Genomic DNA, 21878 nt, shown 5'->3' on the forward strand with positions numbered 1-21878 from the left:
CAATCCTCCTGCCCTTCATTTCTCTTCTATGTTATTTCCCTTCCTTAGCTATTGACAATAGAAAGTAGAAGTCTGTATTTCATTGTTCATTATTTTAGAATTATGCTTCTAATCTTCTCGATTCTCAGTCCTTAAAGAAGTCAGCTAAACTCTACATATTTTTAGTTTTGTTTTTCCCGTAGATAACTGGCCCTAAAAGTTCTATCTAGTCTCGTATTATAGAACAACTAATCTTCCAGTCTTGGCTCTGAATTTGTCTTTCAGGAGAACAGGAGATGGAGAAATCAAATGGAAAAGAGGCCTTTGCTTTGTCCACTGTGGAGACTGGCATAGAGAGCCCAGGGCTGAAACTCACGGTAACTCACCAGTTTAGTTTCTGCACATCTCTGTGGACTGGTGCATGGCCTCATGTAGGGTATTTGACTGCTCGCAATCCCTTTCACCCCTGGCAGGGCCTTATGACTGACCTCAATTCTACCTCTGCTTACAGGAAGAAGGGATAAATCCTGAGGGAAGCAAGAGGACTGAAGAGCGAGGACATAGCCTCAGGAGGGGTGGATTGGAACCTCCCACACAACTGAGGTACAGGTGTTCTAGCATTGATTCAGTTGGGGCCTAGGATTGGCTAGTGTGGTCAGTGGATTTAGAAGAGGTCAGGCTTGCCCTGTTCTCAAGAACTTGTGATCTTATTGTGGAAATAAGATTCATAGCCATCTGCCATTACCATGTGCACATATCTATTTTTATGTAATTAATTGTTAAATATACCTGGGCCATAAGGAATGAGTTCAGTGGTATCAGCTGGCCTGGCAACAAAAATAGCAACAATGAGAATAACAACAACCAACAATTGTTGAGTGTTTACTATTGTACAGAATACTTTATATAATTAATTCATTTAATTTTCACAACAGGTGGATACTAATTTTCATCCCGTTTTTCAATTAGAAGATTGAGGCTTATAATTTTTTAGTATTTATTTATTTTTGGCTGCACCACACAGCTTGGAGGATCTTAGTTTCATGACCAGGGATTGAACCCAGGACCTCAGCAGGGAAAGTGCTGAGTCCTAACCACTGGACCTCCAGGGAATTCCCCCATATAATTTTTTTAAAATAGCTCTTCTGAAATACTCAGATTTGGGGATAAGGAGAAAGAGAAATCAGAAATTTAAAAAGACCAGAGAAGGAATCACCAAGAGAGATAATAAACTTCAAAAACTAGTCTCTGAAGTCAAAAGAGAAAAAAGTGTCAAGGATGAAGGTACAATTAATCTACAATGTTCTGTGTAACAATAGTCAGGGAAGGAGTGGGAACAGTCTTTGAATTTGGTCCTGGTCGTAGTCACAGAAGTAAAGTCCATGGAGGTTGTTGGGGTGAAATAGGTCAGATGGAAGCCGTATTCCCTGGTGTAGAAAAGAGTCTGTATTTATTAAAAAAAACAAAACACAGAAGCCACACATTGAGAAGCTTAGAAGAGGATATTGGATAGTTTCTAAAGGGAATATATGGATATATGTTTTCTTTCTTCTCTTTATTTTTAAGAATTAATTCAGTGACTTCATAGAGAAAGCAAGCTTAATTTTTTAAATTTCTTTTCTCCAGAATTTCACTTCTGTATTCAAATGGATATATATCAGTTGATACACATCAGTGTGGACATCACTACTTTGTATTTTTGTTTTTCCACTTATTTTATATATCACATTTTTATGAGTTGACAGTAAACTTTCTATAATCAACCAGGAATTGAACCTGGGCACTCACCAGTGAAAGCATGGAGTCCTAACCCTGGATCATCAGGGAACTCCCTGAATATTTTTCAATGATTCCATTTTATCTCCTTTGTTGGCTTATTAGGTATAACTCTTTGTTTATTAGCTTTATTAGTGGTTGGTTTGGAGTTTGTGGTATATATTTTCAACTTATCAAGTCTACCTTCAAGTGATATTATACCTCATCATATATATAGTATAAGAACTTTATAATAGTTTACTATTTGTCCCTTTCCAGACATTATATTACCATTGTTTATGTTTATACATTTTACTTCCACACATTATAAATTACATTTTGTTCGGTCACTCAGTTGTGTCCAACTCTTTGCAATCCCATGGACTGCAGCACGCCAGACTTCCCTGTTCTTTCCCTCTCCTTCACCATCTCCTGGAGCTTGCTCAAGCTCATGTCCATTGAATCGGTAATGCCATCCAACCATCTCATCCTCTGTCATCCTCTTCTCCTCCTACTTTCTATCTTTCCCAGCATCAGAGTCTTTTCCAATGAGTTGGCTCTTCGTATCCCGTGGCCAAAGTATTGGAGCTTCAGCTTCAGTATCAGCCCTGCATATGATATTATTATTTTTGTTTATACATTGTTATCTTCCTGTATGTTCCAACTTAAATATACCTACACCTGCATGAATCCTTATCTTTTTCCCTCCTTTATCAGAAAACTTACTCTCCCTGAGTCTGAAGCTAACCTCTTTACCTTTCTTCTTTTTTTATTTTGACTGCTTAGGCTCTTTGTTGCAGCATGTGGGCAGGGGCTTCTCACTGTGGTGCACGGGCTTTTCTTGTTGCAGAGAATGGACTCTAGAGTGTGTGGGCTCAGTAACTTTTTAGTTCTCTCAGCAGAGATGGAACCCAAGTACCCTGCAGTGGAAGGGGGATTCTAAACCACTGGACCACCAGGGAAACCCCTTATCCATCTTCTTAATCTCCTTATACATCCTTCTCTATCCCCTTCTAAGGGCCCTCTGTTTCCTACTTCTTCAATTACTCCTTCTTCATTAGATCCTCCCCCAGTCTATAAGTGTACTCAAATTTCTTTCCTCTTATAATAAAACAAACAAAACAAAAAATCAACCTTACCTCAAACTTGTGGTATCATTTTCCTTCATGGCCAAGTTTCTTGGGAACATGGGATTTCCTTGCTGTTTCCATTTTCTCACCTCCCCATTCAGTGCAGCCCAGTGCAATCTAGTTTTCACCATCACTGCTCCACTGAAATTCGCTTATTTAAGTGAGCAGTGAAAACCTACTTACCAAGTCCTATGTATACACACTTTCACTGGTCATCTCTGCAGCATGACCCTTCTGATCCTTTCTTTCTGGAAACTCATTTATTGATTTTTTTTAAATATGTTTATTTATTTATTTATTTATTTAGCTGTGTTGGATCTTAGTTATGGCAGACAGGATCTTTCATTGCAATGTTCGTGAGCTCAGTAGTTGTGGCATGCAGGCTTGCTTGCTTCATGGCATGGGGAATCTTAGTTCCCCAACCGGGGATGGAACTGTTGTCCCCAGCATTGCAGGGCAAATTCTTAACCACTGGACCACCAAGGAAGTCCCCACTTACTGATTTTAATGGCACTATACCCTCCTCATTCTCCTGCCTCTCTGGATGTTTCTTCTTGTCTGTTGTTTTCCAGAGCCTATTTTTGTCTTTTCTTTTCATTCCTACACTTAATGTCTGGATTCATAAAGCCACATCTGATGTCTGCATCTTTGTTCTAAGCTTCTGACCTATATATCTAACCACTTACCAAACATCTTCATCTAGGTGTGGTGTAAATACTTCATATTTAACATTAAAACGGAATTCCTCTCAGCATAGGTGTGATACTTTTCTACTAAGTCAGGCCCTGGGCTGGGTTTTAGGCATACAAAGATAGATAAACTCACATTTCCTCCTCAGGTCTGTTCCTCCTCCTGTCTCGTCTCTTTGGGTGCATGTTAGCATCCTGACTGAGTCACTCACCACAGGAACCTTATTTGTCATCCCAGTTTTCCTCCACTTGACATTGATTTTCTTTCTCAAACAACTGTGCATTCACCTCCTGTGCATGCACCTCCCCTGCACCCTCAGTTACTTCCTTACTGGCCCCAGCCTGTCACCCATCCCACTGCCTCCAGAGTGATCTGTCTCAGTTCAGTTCAGTCATTCAGTTGTGTCCAACTCTCTGCGAGCCCATGGACTGGGGCACGCCGGGCTTCCCTATCTATCACCAACTCACAGAACTGGCTCAAAGTCATGTCCATCAAGTCGGTGATGCCTTCCAGCCATCTCATCCTCTGTCGTCCCCTTCTCCTCCTGCCTTCAATCTTTCCCCAGCATCAGGGTCTTTTCCAATGAGTCCGTACTTCGCATCAGGTGGCCAAAGTATTGGAGTTTCAGCTTCAGCATCAGTCCTTCCAATGAATATTCAGGACTGATTTCCTTTAGGATGAACTGGTTGGATCTCCTTGCAGTCCAAGAGACTTTGGAGAGTCCTCTCCAACACCACAGTTCAAAAGCATCAATTCTTCAGCGCTCAACTTTCTTTAAGTTGGACTAAATTTATCTCACATCCATACATGACTACTGGAAAAACCATAGCTTTGACTAGATGGACCTTTGTCGGCAGAGTAACATCTCTGCTTTTTAATATGCTGTCTAGGTTGGTCATAGCTTTTCTTCCAGGGAGCAAGCATCTTTTAATTTCATGGCTGCAGTCACCATCTGCAGTGATTTTGGAGCCCCGCAAAGTAAAGTCTGTCACTGTGGTCATTGTTTCCCCATCTATTTGCCACGAAGTGATGGGACCAGGTGCCATGATCTTAGTTTTCTGAATGTTCAGTTTTAAGCCAGCTTTTTCACTCTCCTCTTTCACTTTCATCAAGAGGCTCCTCAGTTCTTCCTCACTTTCTGCCATAAGGGCGGTGTCATATGCATCTCTGAGGTTATTGATATTTCTTCTGGCAATCTTGATTCCAGCTTGTGCTTCATCCAGGCTGGCATTTCGTATGATGTACTCTGCATATAAGTTAAAAAAGCAGGGTGACAATATACAGCCTTGACATACTCCTTTCCCAATTTGGAACCAGTCTGTTGTTCCATGTCTTCTTGACCTGCATACAGATTTCTCAGGAGGCAGGTCAGGTGGTCTGGTATTCCCATCTCTTTAAGAATATTCCACAGTTTGTTGTGATCCACACAGTCTAAGGCTTTGGTGTAGTCAATAAAGCAGAAGTAGATGTTTTTCTGAAACTCTCTTGCTTTTTTGATGATCTAGCGGATGTTGGCAATTTGATCTCTGGTTCTTCTGGCTTTTCTAAATTCAGCCTGAACATCTGGAAGTTCTTGGTTCACAACCTGTTGAAGCCTTGCTTGGAGAATTTTGAGCATTACTTTGCTAGCATGTGAGATGAGTGCAATTGTTTGGCAGTTTGAACATTCTTTGGCATTGCCTTTCTTTGGGATTGGAATGAAAACTGACCTTTTCCAGTCCTGTGGCCACTGCTGAGTTTCCCAAATTTGCTGGCATATAGAGTGCATCACTTGCACAACATCATCTTTTAGGATTTGAAATAGCTTAGCTGGAATTCCATCACCTCCACTAGCTTTATTCGGTAGTGATGCTTCCTAAGGTGCACTTGACTTCACATTCCAGCATGTCTGGCTCTAGGTGAATGATCACACCATTGTGATCTGAGTCATGAAGATCTTTTTTGTATAGTTCTTCTGTGTATTCTTGCCCCCTCTTCTTAATATCTTCTGCTTCTATTAGGTCCATACCATTTCTGTCCTTTATTGTGCCCATCTTTGCATGAAAGATACCCCTTGATATCTCTTAATTTTCTTGAAGAGATCTCTGGTCATTCCCATTCTGTTGTTTTCCTCTATTTCTTTGCATTGATCACTAAGGAAGGCTTTCTTATCTCTCCTGTTCTTCTTTGGAACTCTGCATTCAAATGGGTTTATCTTTACTTTTTTCCTTTGCCTTTCACTTCTCTTCTTTTCTCAGCCATTTGTAAGGCCTTCTCAGACAACCACTTTGCCTTTTTGCTTCTGTCTAGAAAATGCATATCTGCTTCTGTTATTCTGCTGTGTATGCTCAGTCGTGTCTGACACTTTACGACCCCATGGACTGGAACCCTCCAGGCTCTTGTGTCCATGGGATTTCCCAGGCAAGAATACTGACATGAGTTGCCATTTCCTACTCCAAGGGATCTTCCTGACCCAGGGGATCGAACCTGCATCTCCTGCCTCTCCTGCATTCTAGGTGGATTCTTTACCACTGTGCCAAAGGGGAAGCCTGCTATGTTATTTCCTTGCTTTAGTTCTTCAGTGGGTCTCTCCTCTCTACAAGACAAAGTCTAAATGACCTGGCTTCTGTTTTCTTTACAAGCTTTCTTCCCACCATCCATCCACATGCTCCCTGCTTCTCAGCAACAGTAAATCATACTGTTCTTTCAAAATGCTAGGCTCCCTCAAGGATACTTTTCCTCCTCTTGAAGTACCCCAGCTTTTTCTTCTGACTCCCTGCAACATCTCCCCTTGGCAAGCGCCTTCCCCTTTACCTTCGAATCAGTTCATCTGTCCTCTTCATGTGAAAGCTTGTTCAACATTCACTGGCATGGTTACCTGCTCCTTTTCCTCTCCTCTCCTTGCCATTATAACTTTGGAATTCTGGAATGGTCCCTCCCTCTGGTATTCCAGTCTTATGTGTCTAATTAGAAGTCACATGGGGTAATGGAAAGAGGTGGGTTTTAAATGCTAACTCTGGCAGCAGGCTGTTTCCTCAGTTATGAGCATAACATTAGCTTTGTGGTTTTCGGGGTGGGTGATTGACAGATTCTTGCATACCTGGCAAAAAGTGCTTACTAAATAGTATCTGATTTTTCTTTTCTTCAGAGGCAATTATTATTTTTTTTAAGTAGTCCATATATGCTCACACTCACTCAGTCCCCTGCAATTCTGTTTTCATATAGTCATTCTTCTGTAAATGGCTTTTTCAAACAGAACCAGTCACCCCTATTGCCATCACCCCTATTGCCATCTTATTTGCCACAAAACCTGATTTTCCACATCACTGAATGTCGTCAACCTTGCCTCCTTCTTGATCATTTCTCCTTTTCGCTTTTCTTCCTAGCTGCCCAACTGCTCCTACTAAGTCTGTTGCTTCTTCTGGTTGCCCTATCAAAGTGACTGTTCTGACTTCCTGGGAGGATGGTGGTAAGCCTGACAGGGATGGGTGGGAATGGCAAGATAAATGGGTGGGTGTGAACTGCACAAGTTACTGGGAGGGAGGTATGGAAGAATATCTTGGGTGGACTAAGTTGCATGTCAATGTAAGTCCTGCATGAAGAACTTTAGGCAGCCCATCCTTGCTGGGAACTCCTCCCCCAACCCCTCCAGTTTTCTTTTGTTTTCTCATTAGAGCCTGAGCATGAATTCAACTGCTGAATGAACCAGAGCTCCTTTGTCCTCAAATTCCTGCTGAAATCATTAGAAGAAGGTGTAAATAAGGACAGCTTGTGCAGCATAGGGACTCCATGATGGGCATTAATCATATGATAGAAACCTGGAGAAAGTTTTTCTAACAATGGAACTAAAGGGCTGGCCCACAAAGGCCACTGGGGAGAGAGTCATGACTCTCTCTAATGAGAGAGAGCCTTACTGGGAAGACTCTCCTGCTTTTCAGAACCCCTGCTACCCCGTCTATGGGGTCGCACAGAGTTGGACACGACTAAAGCAACTTAGCAGCAGCAGCAGCAGCAGCTACCTCTAACTTGGAGGGATAAGACCTCTGGAAGGAAGAAGTTGAGGCTAGGTAGAATAGCTGGTTGAAAATGTCACTAACTAGGTCCCTCTTGCTTTTCTGGACTGTTGGCATTGAATTTCTATTCTTAGTGTGAAGAAATCTGACTTTTTATTGTGCATCAAGTAAAGATTTGGGTCCTGTGTGGAGAGAGAGTTCTTTTCCAAGGCAGCACGTCCATCACAACTGAGCAGTTAAGCCCATCTGTGTTCTGATTTAAGTTCCCTTCTCACTCTACCTAGGCTGATGGTTCTCAGCAGTGGTCATCCCCAGGCGCACAGAGTCTCTGCCTCCATTGTAGCTTTGCTGACCTCCCTCTGAGAGACCTTTCTCTTGCCTTTGCTGGTTTTCCAACTCCTATTTGGCTTTCCACTTTGGTTTGTTAACAGCCTTTTTGCTTCTCAGTCACCATTCTCCCTTGGGCACTTTTGGTAACTGTTCTTGAACTCCTCTGCAACACTACCCAGCAGTCTTGCACATCCAGTTTTAAACCAGTTGTATGCACAACTTTGAATCTGGCAAAGTGGTACCCAGTACAGTTCTTTTTATGCTGTCATCAAATGGGGTATCTGTTTTTTTGGTGGGTTCCAGTGTTCTCCTGTCAGTGGTTGTTCAACACAGTTTTGGTGTTCTCGAAGAGGTTGAGTGCATATCCTTCTACTCCGCCGTCTTGAACTCTTTGCTATTATCAAATGGAAACTTTGGACTTCTTGAAGAGATTCTGGTCACTTCTACTTGGAACCCTTGCCCTTTACTCAGACCATGATTTGATACTGGGTTGACTTATTTCCTTTGTTCTTGTTCTTACTTCAAGCTCAGGCAAGCAAGGATTTTCCCAGGGCCCCTCTGCCAACAGTCAGATGAATTTTTTGAAGGGGAGTTTCTACATCTTGTAAAAAGGGTCACTGAGAAAAATGCTTGAACACTCTTGCTGCTAGCCCTGACCTATGGTGCCCACTAATGCAGTGTTGAGCTAGCATTACCTAACATCCTTACCCTACTCTTTCTCATGCTGTCACCTGAAGCTGCAGGCAGTAAGCATGTGAATGAGAAGGTTATCATTAGTCCATGTCTGGAAAGCCTTCCATACACACACCTGGAGGATTTATCAGTGGGTACAGACATCACAGCAAGTTATGGACAAGGTATCAAGTGTCACCATCTACCAGACAGATTATTTTTCTTAATTCAGCTTCTGGATATAACACAGTTACTAACTCTCAAACTGAACCATTATATAAAGAGCTTGGCTGTGTTAGCAAGATCATGGGCCAAGCAATATGCCAGGACCATGAATACCTGTGCACATACCTCTGTGCACTGCTTCTCAATTGGTTTAAAAGAGACTGAGATCTTATTTTCTCTTTTCCTTTGAAATGTCCCTTATGATTTTTTTTCAATCTTCATTTTTTAAAACAGAAGTTCAGCTCTAAACTGATGTTCTCAAATCAGATTGTTCATGGGTTTTGCAGAAATGAGTAATCTTCACTGATTTCTGGTAGTTCTCAGGAAATGATCGAATGTGGTCATAAGGTGATGGCAAGGTGTCCTCTTGGATTGATTAAGTCAGGGGGTGATAAGGAATATTGTCTCCTTTACCTATATCTGATAATATACACTCTACTCAACTAACATAGTGTTGGACTCCCTGACGAAAGAAGAAGAAAGGAGAAGAAAGAGAGAGGAGTGTGTTAGATAGGAGAGGCAGCCATAGAACATAGAAGTCTATGAACTAAGTCCCCAGGGCATTTGGAGCTAGTGGTTGGTCCCAGCCTTGGCTAAGCTGTTCTGTCTCAGCATGATGGCCAATTGAGACCTTCTTGCTGGGCTCATCTTCTTTGGATCTTCTGAGAATTTGGAAATTAGAGCTTTATGCTCATATAATGCCAGTGTGCTGAGGATATTTAGGAATGGCAGAGACAGGTGAGCCTGGGGCCTAGGTAAGATGCAGCATAGAAGGATGGTTAAGAGCTCAGATTCTGAAGCCACATTGCCTGAGTTTATGTTCTGTCCATTATCCTTACAACCTCCACAACCTTGGGAAAGGTATTTCTCTGCTTTCCAGTTTCCACATCTGTAAAATGGGAATGATAATAGTAACCACTTCAAGAGTTCTTATTAGGAGTCAATGAGTTACTACTTTTAAACTTCTTAGAAAGAGTCCAGCACATAGAAAACACTATACAAATGTTTGTTAAATTAAACTTGAGAAGACCTACTTGCTGGATGTCTCCTCTCAGGTCCTCTCAGCCAGGAATTCTTGGGGGGTGGGATTCTTGGGGATGGTAGTGTTTTCCTTCTGGTCTGTCAGTGCATGTCTGATTGACTGTTTAGGGTTGTGGATTTGTGTGGTTTTTATTTTCTCTCAGAATGATAGGCCATTTCTGAATCTGGAAGCTGAGCAGTCCCTTGTCTCCAGAGAACAGAAAGGTCCAAGAGTGTCTTCCTGCTCTTCCCCTGGACTAACAATATCTTTGATAGGCTGGGTAGGAATGTCCTGAGCTGCTGCCCATTGGCAAGGTTGACCCAGCCTTTTCAGCTTGGAACACTGCCTAACTTCCCTTGGATGAATTTCTTAAGAGAAAATTCTTTCTCAGGCTGGACCATCTAAGTTCTGGGAATTGATGCAAACAGGATATAGTAATTTTTGTTATCTTAACTTTTGGATTCTCATCAGGAGGACCCTACAGCCTTTCACCAAGGCAAGAAGTTTCTGTAAAACACATGCTGGCTTGTTCAAGAAGATCCTGCTGAGCCTGCTGTGTTTGGGTAAGGTATTGAGAACCTGTGGAAGTGAGAGACACAGTCATTTCAGAAATGTGACTTTCTGTCAAGACTACTACTAGATGGAAAGAAGCTATTTATTCATAAGTTGATCTAAAGGGCTATACGATGTATAGCTCTTAACTACTTGTAGTGAATTGTAATGTAAAGAGTTGTACTTCTAGGAATAAGTAAAATCTGAGAATAAGCTATTTTTCAAAATGTACTGTTCAATAGACTTAAATATTTCTAAGAATCTGGGCTTGTCTCTATTTTAGTGTCTTGAGTAAATGAAGGGCATGGTTCTTGTAATCTATGAAAAAAGCCTGTAGTATATGTTACTTATTTTCTGGTTTGCTGATAAGACCAATGATATAAAATGTTTCTAAAGGATAGCAAACCTTTTAGGAATTCCTTGGCAGTCCAGTGGTTAGGACTCGGCACTTTTGCTGTTGGGGCCCCAGGTTTGATCCCTGGTGTGGGAACTAAGATTCTGCAAGCCATGAGACACAGCAAAAAAACCCAACCGACCAAATAAATAAAACACATAGGAAACCTCTGTTTAAAATATGCTGTCAATGATGTATGGGGCTTTGATGTCAATATTAGGGGCAGCTGGGATGGTGAAAATAAAAATTATATTTTGGGGTGAGTCAGGGAGCCATAAAATGAGGACCGTATGGCTGTACTTCCTAGTAGTAGCCTGCTTCCATGGCTTTGCTCAAGAGGAAAGGTTAAAATGACTGGGGTTCTAAAGTTTTGAGAAAAGATCATTTTTTAAGTGTATAGAAGTAGATGCTGATCAAGCCCATACCAAGGAATAGAAAGAGGATACCAGATAAAATAGAAAGGAATGAGATTTCATCAGGGACAAATTAAAATATGCAGCATTCAAACTAAGTTGATTACTCCTTGGAATCCCCCAAGAAAACAGCTAGCCATCTACCTTGGCATTGGGAAGTGCAGCTCAGTCTGACGGGGCTGGTGGTAAGGTTGCTGGAGGGTTTTTCCTCCCTTATCCAGACATTCATGACTCAGTCTTCATTGGTTCCTAGGGTCTCTGCCTTGCTGATCCTTACTTTGTACTTTCTCTTTTTAGCTTATGCTGCCTACTTCCTGGCAGCTTGCATCTTGGATTTCCATAGGGCACTGGCCTTGTTCGTCCTCACCTGTTTGGTGCTTTTGGTCCTGGTTCACCGCTTTCTAAAAAGGCTCTTTGGTGAAAAATTGACGAGATGTCTCAGGCCCCTTGAAAACTCCCGCCTGAAGTTTTGGATGAAATGGTAAGAAAATCTCAATATCCCTGGTCCCACAACTTGTCTTAAACCCTAATCTATTACCCTTTTCCTCCTTTCCTGGTTTCTGAGCTGTCTGAGAAAAGTTCTCCTATACTTTACAAAACCAAGGCACAGAGAGCAAATAGCAGTGGGCCTCTGAGCACTGAACTTGGTCCAGTTTCTTACAATCTCCTATCTTAATATTGCTTGCAGGTCAGGAGGGGTTACATTTCAGGGAAGCGTTTTAGCCTGTTTATTGTCAGGGTTGCTGTCAGAAATGAGAAAAACCATATTCCTCTTCACAGAAGTAATCAAGGCAAAGAGTCTTATAGCTGCATTAAGCTGCCAAATTGATTTGATGCTCATGTGTTTCTCCTTTAATTTCTGGATACTTTTTATGCTCTTTTCCTCCTCTAGTCCTCCAGACTTCCTGCACCCACAGGTGTCTTATAATTCCCTAGAGTTTAGCACTGTTTAGTGTATACTCAACTGAATGCTACAGCAGCCACAGCTCATCTAGCTGTGGCATGCACGTGTCCTTTGATCACAGACCTGGGGTGAGAGAATGACTTTCAGACTCCCTGTATGTTCCTCTTTTCTGCCTTTTGTCCAGTGAATGCACAGAAAATAACTGTTAAGAATGTTTGCAACAGTGATCATTTGGAGAAACACCCCAGACTACAGCCTAAATTTTGGATCATTGATTTATTTGATGCTGAAGAGATAGAGCTGAAGTACTTTCTTCATTAGCAGGATGGATTCTGGAAGCCAGATTTAATTCACTTTGAGTTCACAGAGAGAACAGCCCCAGTATTCAACCCTGACCTGTCATCTGTCCTGTTGTCATTGTTGTTCCTGCGGCATCTCAATGGACAGTGTGTGTGTGTTTTGGTTTTCTTTTCTTTTCACATGTGATTTGCTTTCTAATTCTTACTCCTTGAACTGAAATGACTCCAACGCTCAGACTTGAGGAGACTAGTTTGTGTATTGACTGTGCATGTTTGGTACATCAAGGGACCATAAGGCCACAAGTCGTTGATTTGTGGCTTAGCCTTAGCCTTTATTCTGCCCCTTCAAGTGGTTGGAAGCTGGGTGGAGATCTATGGGGGACTTTTCCTTCTTCTTTTTAAAATCTTTTGGTTTTGCATTAAAGCAATCTTTAAGAATAAGTCTTTTTGTTACTGATATGATAGATTGAGGAAGTCATGACATTTATGTCCCCAGATTGGACTCTTTGAGCTTCCATCTGTGAGTAAAAGAGTTGAGGGGAGGGGAGAGGTGGTAACTGGGAAACCACCAGATGAATGATTCTAAAGACATGTCTCTGTGTCTAACCTATTATATTATGTTTATTCTTTTGATGAATTTATCCATTTGATGAATTTTCTGTTTTTTAGAGGTTAAGTTTATTATTTCTTATTCATTCACTGAGTTGATGGCATGATCCTGATATTCCCTCTCCAGGGTGTTGGCAGGAGTCTCTTTGATTGGCCTTATCTTGTGGCTGGCTCTGGACACAGCCCAAAGGCCAGAGCAGTTGATCTCCTTTGTGGGAATCTGCATGTTCATCATCATCCTCTTTGCCTGCTCCAAACACCATAGCGCAGTGAGTTTGGGTTATGCAGGGGTGGGCATAGTAATACCTAGCCAAGGACCATGTGTTATTAATTACAAAGTGCATGTGCCAAGTATTGATTACAAAGGCACAGAACTAAGTTCTTAACAATCTCTGAAATTTTCTCCTTTGATAATTTTGCTCTTAAGTGAAGTTTAAGGTTCTAAGAGGCCCTGGACCACTTATTTTCAAACTGAGTCTTGATATCAATTTCGTGGATGCAGGCCAGTGTTAAAGACAAAACAAAACAAAAAGAAGGAAAGAAAGAAAATAGAATACAGTAGAGAATCAACTTGTACTGCACATAGTAGTATTAAAGTATTGGTCTATGATGCTTTTATATGTATGTGTGTGTGTGTCTGACTGTGTGAGATCTAACCTGTAGGTGTAAGTTTAAAAAACATATAGATATATGTGGCTCTTTGTATATCATTGCCCTGTACCACATTCTCTCTACTCCATCTTACCCCAGATTTACTGTTAACATCCTAGATTGGTTTCAGAGTACATGTACCGATGTTTAAAACACCAGCCAGGTAAATAACAAGTCTGATTTAGAACTCACATTGGAGTAATGTTCTTTTTGGTCCCAGGTGTCCTGGAGGGCAGTGCTTTGGGGCCTAGGTCTTCAGTTTGTCTTTGGGATTTTGGTCATCAGAACTGATCCTGGATTTAATGCATTTCGGTGGCTGGGAGAACAGGTTCAGGTATGAGAAATTGAATGTGAGGGCATTGTTCTTTGCAAACCCTCGAGAAAGGAGATTGGGGGAAAGCATGAGATCACACTGTGTCTTGTTAATGATGGTGGTGGGAGATCTGGTAGGAAAGGCGAGAGTACACAGGGGTACAGCTAAGCATAGGAATGAAGAGAACTGAACTGCTGAGTCCTCTGTCCTTCACTGAGTAGCTCACAGGAACATAGCCTGCTTCCCATGCTGTCAAAGGGAGGCCAACTTCAGTAGCAGCAGTAGGTCCTAGTCATATATGAGGCTGATCTTATCTTCCTTGTGTCTTTCGTGACTTCACCCTTATTATCTCTCTCTCCTTTTTCTTTCAGATTTTCCTCAGCTATACAGTGGCTGGCTCCAGTTTTGTTTTTGGGGATGTTCTGGTCAAAGATGTCTTCGCTTTTCAGGTCATGTCTGTTTCATGAGCAAGAAAGAGGGTCAGTGGTGGTGGGTGGGGGGTGGGAAGAGGGATAAAACAGATGATGAAGATGTGTGTCCAAGAAATCAGACAGTCTGTATACCAGTGATCTTAAGAAGAGGATTTGATCCCATCCATATAGAAAGCAGCGTCAATCTCTTGCCCTTTGTTCAGTGCCATACTGAAATTGGAATGAAATAGGGGTGGGAGGGGAAGGTTCAGAAAACATCTTCTTGTGGCTTAGTATTGACGGCATAATAGATTTGCAATACACTTATAATGTATTCCTAAACTAGCTTGTGTTTAAATATACACTGAGTATCTATACTGTATCAGCTGCACTTGGGATGGTGGGAAGTTATCTTATACACCTGAAACACAGTTTGCTTATGGCATGTTCATTGTAGGATCTCACTGCCTGCCTCATCATTTTCATTACAGGCCTTACCCATCATCCTTTTCTTTGGATGTGTGATGTCCATCCTTTACTACCTGGGCCTTGTGCAGTGGGTTGTTCAGAAGGTGAGTCATTCTGCTACACAGTCAGGAGGTGGGCTTTTATTATGTGATCTGTCAAGAGGCATGAAGATGATACTTACTTTGAAAAAGAAGGCTCATATTTCATATCTTGATCATTAGAACCAATGTGAAAAGCACACTCTTTCAAGTGTGCCTGATATCAGATGGTTAGAACCAGGCCCTGGGCAGGCTGAAGGGCACAGCAGGGAGAAAAAGTGGGCTGAGCTACCATTTCATACTGAGTTTTATTTTTTCTGGAAGCAAAGAGCCCTGAGTTCTGGTCCAGGATCTGTTTGTAACTTGCTTTGTGGTCTCGGCCTTGTCATTCTTCTTCTCTAGGCCTTAATTTCATTACCAGCATTAATGGAGGAGGGGTTTTGCTGGATACACTCTGAGATTTCTGCTAATATTAATATTTTGGGTGTTTGCATCCCTTTAGATTGCCTGGTTTTTGCAAATCACCATGGGCACCACTGCCACAGAGACCCTGGCTGTGGCAGGAAACATCTTTGTGGGTATGGTAAGCATCCTGAGGACTTCTGAATCTTTTCTCTGGGGAACAGAAAGTATGGCAGGCAACGGGCTGAGAAATGTATGCTTTCTTTTTGAAAAGTCAAATAAATGAAGACTGTATGGGCAGCCACTCATTCTGATGAAACAAAATTCAGAAGCTCAAAGGGAATGCAACTCATTTCTTTCACCCTTCATCTCTAATAATACTTATGTGATGCATGAAATGGGGACATACTTAACCACAGATCTAACTTCTTACACAGGAATTTAGGGAAATGTCCTGGTCTAAATCATCCCCCTTCAGGGACTATGAAAGGTGTTTCCTCCACATTCTGGTTTCTTCCAGTGACCTTTGTTTTCCAGGGTCTCTAAGGAGCCTTGCTCAGGGCCAACACCAAAGCTCTTTCCCGTAATACTTGTTTGATACATTTGTCTATATGGAGTAGGTGCTCAGTATATACTACTGACTGATCAGCTTAACGCTAGGGAAAATGGCTTGTCAAACTGACAAGGAATTAATATTGAAGTCTTTTCTCTCCTAAGGTCCTAGGCTGATTAACTATTTGAAATGGTCTCAGAGTTCTTCCATATACTTCTACAATAGCATGCAACATTTTGCTGAAATTCTCCATAACCAATTTAGCTTCCTCTGCTAGACTATGAAGTCCTAAGAGTAGGAATTTGCCTTATTCATAAAATGTCCCTATCATCTCCTATAGCACTAGGCACATAGTTGTCACTCTTTAAGTTGTAAATATAACCTATTTTACAATACTAGATACAGTTTGCGTAGTTGGGCCTTCATAATTTCATACCATTTTCACAAACATTGTTTCTTTTGATTGTTTCATCAAGGTTGGGCTTCAATCATGCAGCAGTTCATTTAATGAATACTTTTTAAGCAGTTAATAGTTATATTAGTAAGTACACTGTACTCCATAAAGTCATCCATTAAGTATACAGTTTTAGACTGAGAACCTACAAAAGAAATATACCATTTCTCATCTATAGAATTCTAATTTTTAAATAGATGAGACAAACACATATGAAAACACATAGAACAGTGCCAGCCAGGATGTAATTAGGTGCCAGAGGGAGTGAGCCAGAGCCTAAGAGAGGAGCTCAGGGTTTGAAGGGCACCCACACTGGAGGGATGTGTGCCCAGGCCTGGGATGGGCACTCTGGGGTGGGAAAAATCTGACTCTCTCCGTCTTGTTTTTAGACGGAGGCACCTCTGCTCATCCGTCCATACCTTGCAGACATGACGCTCTCTGAAATCCATGCAGTGATGACTGGAGGGTTTGCCACCATTTCAGGCACTGTGTTGGGAGCCTTCATATCCTTTGGGGTAAGCATAGTCTGTTTGATCACTCCTGGGTGAGCCCAAGTCTGGGTTCTATAGATGCTGACTCCTAAGTCTGGCCTTACAGATTGATGCATCATCCTTGATTTCTGCCTCTGTGATGGCTGCCCCTTCTGCTCTTGCTTTGTCAAAGCTGGTATATCCGGAAGTGGAGGAGTCCAAGTTCAAGAATAAAGCGGGGGTAAAATTGCCCCGTGGGTGAGTTCAATGAGGCATATAATTTGGGAGATGGTGAGGTCACATGCAGTATCAAGAGTGGTGCTGTGGTTCAAGGCTCCAAGTCTCCCGGAGAGGGAATAATATGATTCCATATCTCCTTGTGTCTACCTCTGCCTCTAGCTAATCATGTTGATTTGTTTGTTTTGTTTAACCCTCCCATTTCCTCTGCCTTCTGCATGTCATTATTCTCTGTTCTTTGTGTCAGTACAATTTCATGGTGATTGAATTTGACACTGTGAAAATTAGTAATTTCCACAGAAAGGGTCACTAGGAACCCCCATCACCTCTTAAACTATTCTTGCACTCTCCTGTTGCACTCCCGCACTCCTGGGGCACTGGGACATCTCTTTTCTGAGGGGCTGAGATTACTCTAGACACCGTGTTCTTCCCTTATGCCCAATAACCACAGGAAGGAGAAGAATGTCCTGGAAGCTGCCAGCAATGGAGCCACAGATGCCGTAGGCCTTGCTACTAACGTAGCAGCCAACCTGATTGCCTTTTTGGCCGTGTTGGCCTTCATCAATGCTGCCCTCTCCTGGCTCGGGGAAATGGTAGACATACAGGGACTCACTTTTCAGGTAATGGATTCCATTTACCTGGGCAGTCCTTCTAGGGTGTGTTTAAGAAGTCCTTGAATTGCACATGTCTTCTGACCAACAGTGAGCTAAGGGAGCATGGCGGGGAGAAGGGGTTAGGAGACTGAGTCAAGGTTCCAGAGAAGTCTTGGGCTCCTGATGTGAGATATCTCTTTCTCTCACCCAGGTCATCTGCTCCTATGTCTTAAGGCCCATGGTTTTCATGATGGGTGTCGAGTGGGCAGACTGTCCAATGGTGGCTGAGATGGTGGGGATGAAATTCTTCACGAACGAGTTTGTGGCCTTTCAGCAACTGTCTCAGTACAAAAACAAGCGTCTCTCTGGAGTGGAGGAGTGGATCAAAGGCAAGAAGCAGTGGATTTCTGTAAGTGCCAGTCTGGAAAAGCATAAACAGTCTGTGGACAGACACAAAGTATTAGGCAAAAGTTTATCTCACACACACAGATCCCTCTCCAGGGTCCCAGGCCTGACCCTGGGAAGAGTCAGGGTCAAAGCAGAGTTTGACCCAAAGCAAGAGTAACAGTGTGCTTAGCTTCTGTGCCTGAGCTGCCCTGAGATCTCCCCCCTCCTCCACACTGACCTAGCTTCTCTCATAAAGTTCATAGGCTCTGAAGGCTTTGACAAGAAGAACACTGGACAGGAAACCAGGGTGGTTTTCTTGTCATTATCCCTGTAATAACTCAGGGAGCGGTTATTTTCTGAGCATACTTTCCACATTGCTTAGAGTGGTATGGACAAGATTGGGGGTTCTAAGTACTCTGGAACTTCTATCATGATTATACAACTGCACACATGGGACTGAGTTCATTTATTTTTGTTTTCCCTAGGTGAGAGCTGAAATCATTACAACGTTTTCACTCTGTGGATTTGCCAATCTTAGTTCCATAGGAATCACACTGGGAGGCTTGAGTGAGTTAATTCTTTTTCCCAGCTACCCAATATGCCAGCCAGGTCCCAGCATCTATAGTAGGCAGCCCTGGTGCTTCAGTACAAGTTGAGCCCAGATAGAGAAGCTGATGTGAAATGGTCCTCTCTGTTGGCAGTTAATTTGAAGTTCAGGTAATCACGCTACCTGGCTATGCGTGGAGCCAAGGCTGAGTTTATTTTATTTTATTTATTTTCCATTTATTTTTATTAGTTGGAGGCTAATTACTTTACAATATTGTAGTGGTTTTTGCCATACATTGACATGAATCAGCCATGGATTTACATGTGTTCCCCATCCTGATCCCCCTTCCCAAGGCTGGGTTTAGAATCTCAACTTCTGTTATTTTTTTTTTCCTTCTGGTTGGAGGCCCCAAAAGCCAATTTTATTTTTCTTTTTCCTATGAGGAACACTATAATGGTATTATTTTTATTTTGCCGTTAAATGGACATAGTACATAAATAAGTAAAAGTATTTTGTTTTTTTGTTCAGTGGTGAAGATACTTTCTGAAATTATGCTGCTCACCAGTTGACTTCATAGAAGTAGGCGTTGTGCAAGGAATCATAGAACAAATAAAAACAGAGACCTATAAGGTAGATAGATAGAGCAAGTGCTGTGAAGTGTTGGAATTAAAGCTATAAGTCACCAGGTATGGGAGGAATGAGTATTTTAAGCATACACAGATTACATTTAGATTGCTGAGAATATTGCTAAATGGCGATGGTTGGAGTAAATAATATGAAGAAAGTGGAGCTGTCCTTGAAGGAGGGGCAAAGAGAACGAGTGGATTCCAAGAGTTTGGAAGATCCTTGGGCTCCAAAATCGCTGCAGATGGTGACTGAAGCCATGAAATTAAAAGATGCTTATTCCTTGGAAGAAAAACTATGACAAACCTAGACAGTGTGTTAAAAAGCAGAGACCTTGCTTTGCCGGCAAAGGTTCGTCTAGTCAAAGCTATGGTCTTTCCAGTAGTCAAGTATGGATGTGAGAGTTGGACCATAAAGAAAGCTGAGTGCTGAAGAATTTATGCTTTTGAGCTGTGGTGTTGGAGAAGATTCTTGAGAGTCCCTTGGACTGCAAGCAGATCCAACCAGTCAGTCCTAAAGGAAATCAGTCCTGAATATTCATTTGAAAGGACTGATGTTGAAGCTGAAGTTCCAATACTTTGGCCACCTGATGTGAGGAGCCAACTCACTGAAAAAACCCTGATGCTGGGAAAGGTTGAGGGCAGGAGGAGAAGGGGATGACAGAAGATAGGATGGTTGGATGGTATCACCGACTTAGTATAAGCAAGCTCTGGGAGTTGGTGAAGGACAGGGAAGCCTGGCATGCTGCAGTCCATGGGGTTGCAAAAAGTCAGACACAACTGAACAACTAAAGAACAACAAATAAGAAAACTACAGCTTAGTGTGTTCATTTTTTATTGCACTCATGTTCTGGGCTAGAATCATTAAGTTGATTTACTTGGTAGCTGATCAAACAATTTAAAGGTGAAACAGTTTCCTTTCAGTTTCTTTTCCCCTTCTGTCACACAATTGTCTGTCTTCTAATTCTGATACCCGATTACCACCTGATTGTGAGATTGCCATCTAGTGGTGGAATACGCACGACATGACTAAGACTTAGATGAATGTTACTGGTCTCATCTCTCTGGCTCAAAATAGTCTGTCTAATTCTGTCCACCCTAAGCATGCCAGTTTCAACTAGTGAACACCCAAGGCATTTGCACTGTCTGAAGCAATGCAGAGCTTTTCTTGGTTCAGATACATCTTAGGAATGTTCACAGGACCACCGAAGTTAGAGTCAGACACACCATCCTTGACCTGGGGAGTGTCTAAGTTAGTGACCTATGAATACATATACTTCTAAGCACACCACTGGCAAGCATCTGATGGTTGGCAGTAAGAATGTGATTCATCTGCTGTGTTTTGATACTCAGCATTCTTCTAGTCGGGTTTCATGGGTATACCCGGTTGCCTGGCAGGGAAGAGATTGAATTGTTTTGTTTTGTTGTCTGCAGCATCAATGGTACCCCACCGGAAGAGTGACTTGTCCAAGGTTGTGGTCAGTGCTCTCTTCACAGGGGCCTGTGTATCCCTTATCAGTGCCTGTGTGGCAGGTAAGTGTCCCAGCTGTCTCAGAATAACTGATTTAACCATCTGTCTCACATGTGCATGGAAAAGGCTCCAAAGCTACAGTGTTCTCAATTTATACCCAGAGAATTAAGAGCCTTAAGGAACATGTGTAAAATCTTCCCCTTAGCATCTCTGTCTCCTTTATCCAGGAATCCTCTATGTCCCCAGGGGAGCAGAAACTGACTGTGTCTCCTTTCTAAACATGAGTTTCACCAACCGAACCTATGAGACCTACGTGTGCTGCAGAGAGCTCTTTCAAAGGTGAGTGAGCACTGGATCCCTGCTTGAGTCTCCTCTTTTATGCTTTCTTTCACTCAGGAATTTCTGGGATTGGAGAAAAGTAAGATCTTGAGGGTAATCACATGGATATTGAAGAGAACATGTAAGAAGGGGGATAGATATCTGTGGTGGTCTAGATCTCTCTTCTTTTCTATTATTAGATGCATACTCACTGTTAGCTCTAGCATGGGCAAATCATCAGTTTTACAAATGACGATACCCTGTATTGATGGGGTACTGAAAAGTGGAGGGGTAGCAGAAGAAGTAAGGGAGGGTGGTTTCCCTGATCAAAAGTGAAGTATTTATTGTGATTTGAATATAGATAGGTTATAGGTGAAGGTTGACAATGGTCCTGAGTGGCCCAAAACTTAAGAGCTTCTTCAGACAGAAATGAAGACTGAGAGAGATAAAGTTGAGTTGATAAAATCATGATGCATTCAGGTACATTCAGGCATGTAAAAATGAACTTGTTTACCAATTACTGGGATATTATTAGAATAGTTTTCTGGTTCTGTGTGTAAGGAATTCAGAGGTCACCAGTCCATCTTAAGATGAAAGTGAAAAAAAGCTGGATAGTCTGAAAAATCAGTAACTCTTCATGGATGTAAGAAACACAAGGCAAACTGCTGACCCTAAGATTGGAGCGACAGGCAAACACAGGGAGTCATGGTTTACTGGAGTCACAGAAACCTGTGCAGGGGCAGGAAAACCTGAAACTGCGGTTGTTGAAACCTCAGGGTGGACAAGTCTGAGTGTTAAAAACTCTGAGGGGACCCACTTATCAGGGGGAAACCCCACACTTTTGGAAGTTTTACCTCTTGGAACTAGACTAGGTTCTCATAGTAAATATCAGACAAAACCCCCCTCATGCTTCTGGCAGGTGGAGGGGAAAAGGAACTATTTTGAAATACACTGAAAACAAAGCACTCTGTTTTTTTA

The 21878-nt window shown here is 42.1% G+C and overlaps 1 protein-coding gene across 2 annotated transcripts in view; it reads left to right on the forward strand.

The window, feature by feature from the left end:
- Nucleotides 1-21878, forward strand: part of SLC28A2 (solute carrier family 28 member 2) — a 30917-nt gene that overhangs the window by 1162 nt on the left and 7877 nt on the right. Inside the window, exons 2-17 of one of the 2 annotated variants that reach the window (XM_061157055.1) lie at nucleotides 265-356; nucleotides 491-582; nucleotides 10266-10357; nucleotides 11451-11634; nucleotides 13093-13234; nucleotides 13837-13950; nucleotides 14301-14378; nucleotides 14831-14911; nucleotides 15348-15428; nucleotides 16644-16769; nucleotides 16852-16982; nucleotides 17413-17581; nucleotides 17766-17963; nucleotides 18427-18508; nucleotides 20546-20644; nucleotides 20810-20921. In XM_061157055.1, coding sequence (XP_061013038.1) covers nucleotides 276-356; nucleotides 491-582; nucleotides 10266-10357; nucleotides 11451-11634; nucleotides 13093-13234; nucleotides 13837-13950; nucleotides 14301-14378; nucleotides 14831-14911; nucleotides 15348-15428; nucleotides 16644-16769; nucleotides 16852-16982; nucleotides 17413-17581; nucleotides 17766-17963; nucleotides 18427-18508; nucleotides 20546-20644; nucleotides 20810-20921 — 1862 coding nt within the window. In that variant the 5' untranslated portion in view covers nucleotides 265-275. The remainder of the gene's footprint in view (nucleotides 1-264; nucleotides 357-490; nucleotides 583-10265; nucleotides 10358-11450; nucleotides 11635-13092; nucleotides 13235-13836; nucleotides 13951-14300; nucleotides 14379-14830; nucleotides 14912-15347; nucleotides 15429-16643; nucleotides 16770-16851; nucleotides 16983-17412; nucleotides 17582-17765; nucleotides 17964-18426; nucleotides 18509-20545; nucleotides 20645-20809; nucleotides 20922-21878) is intronic. The other variant, XM_061157056.1, reaches the window with a different exon arrangement.

Source organism: Dama dama, chromosome 12 (assembly GCF_033118175.1).
Source record: "Dama dama isolate Ldn47 chromosome 12, ASM3311817v1, whole genome shotgun sequence".
In the NCBI taxonomy this organism is placed as follows: domain Eukaryota; kingdom Metazoa; phylum Chordata; class Mammalia; order Artiodactyla; family Cervidae; genus Dama; species Dama dama.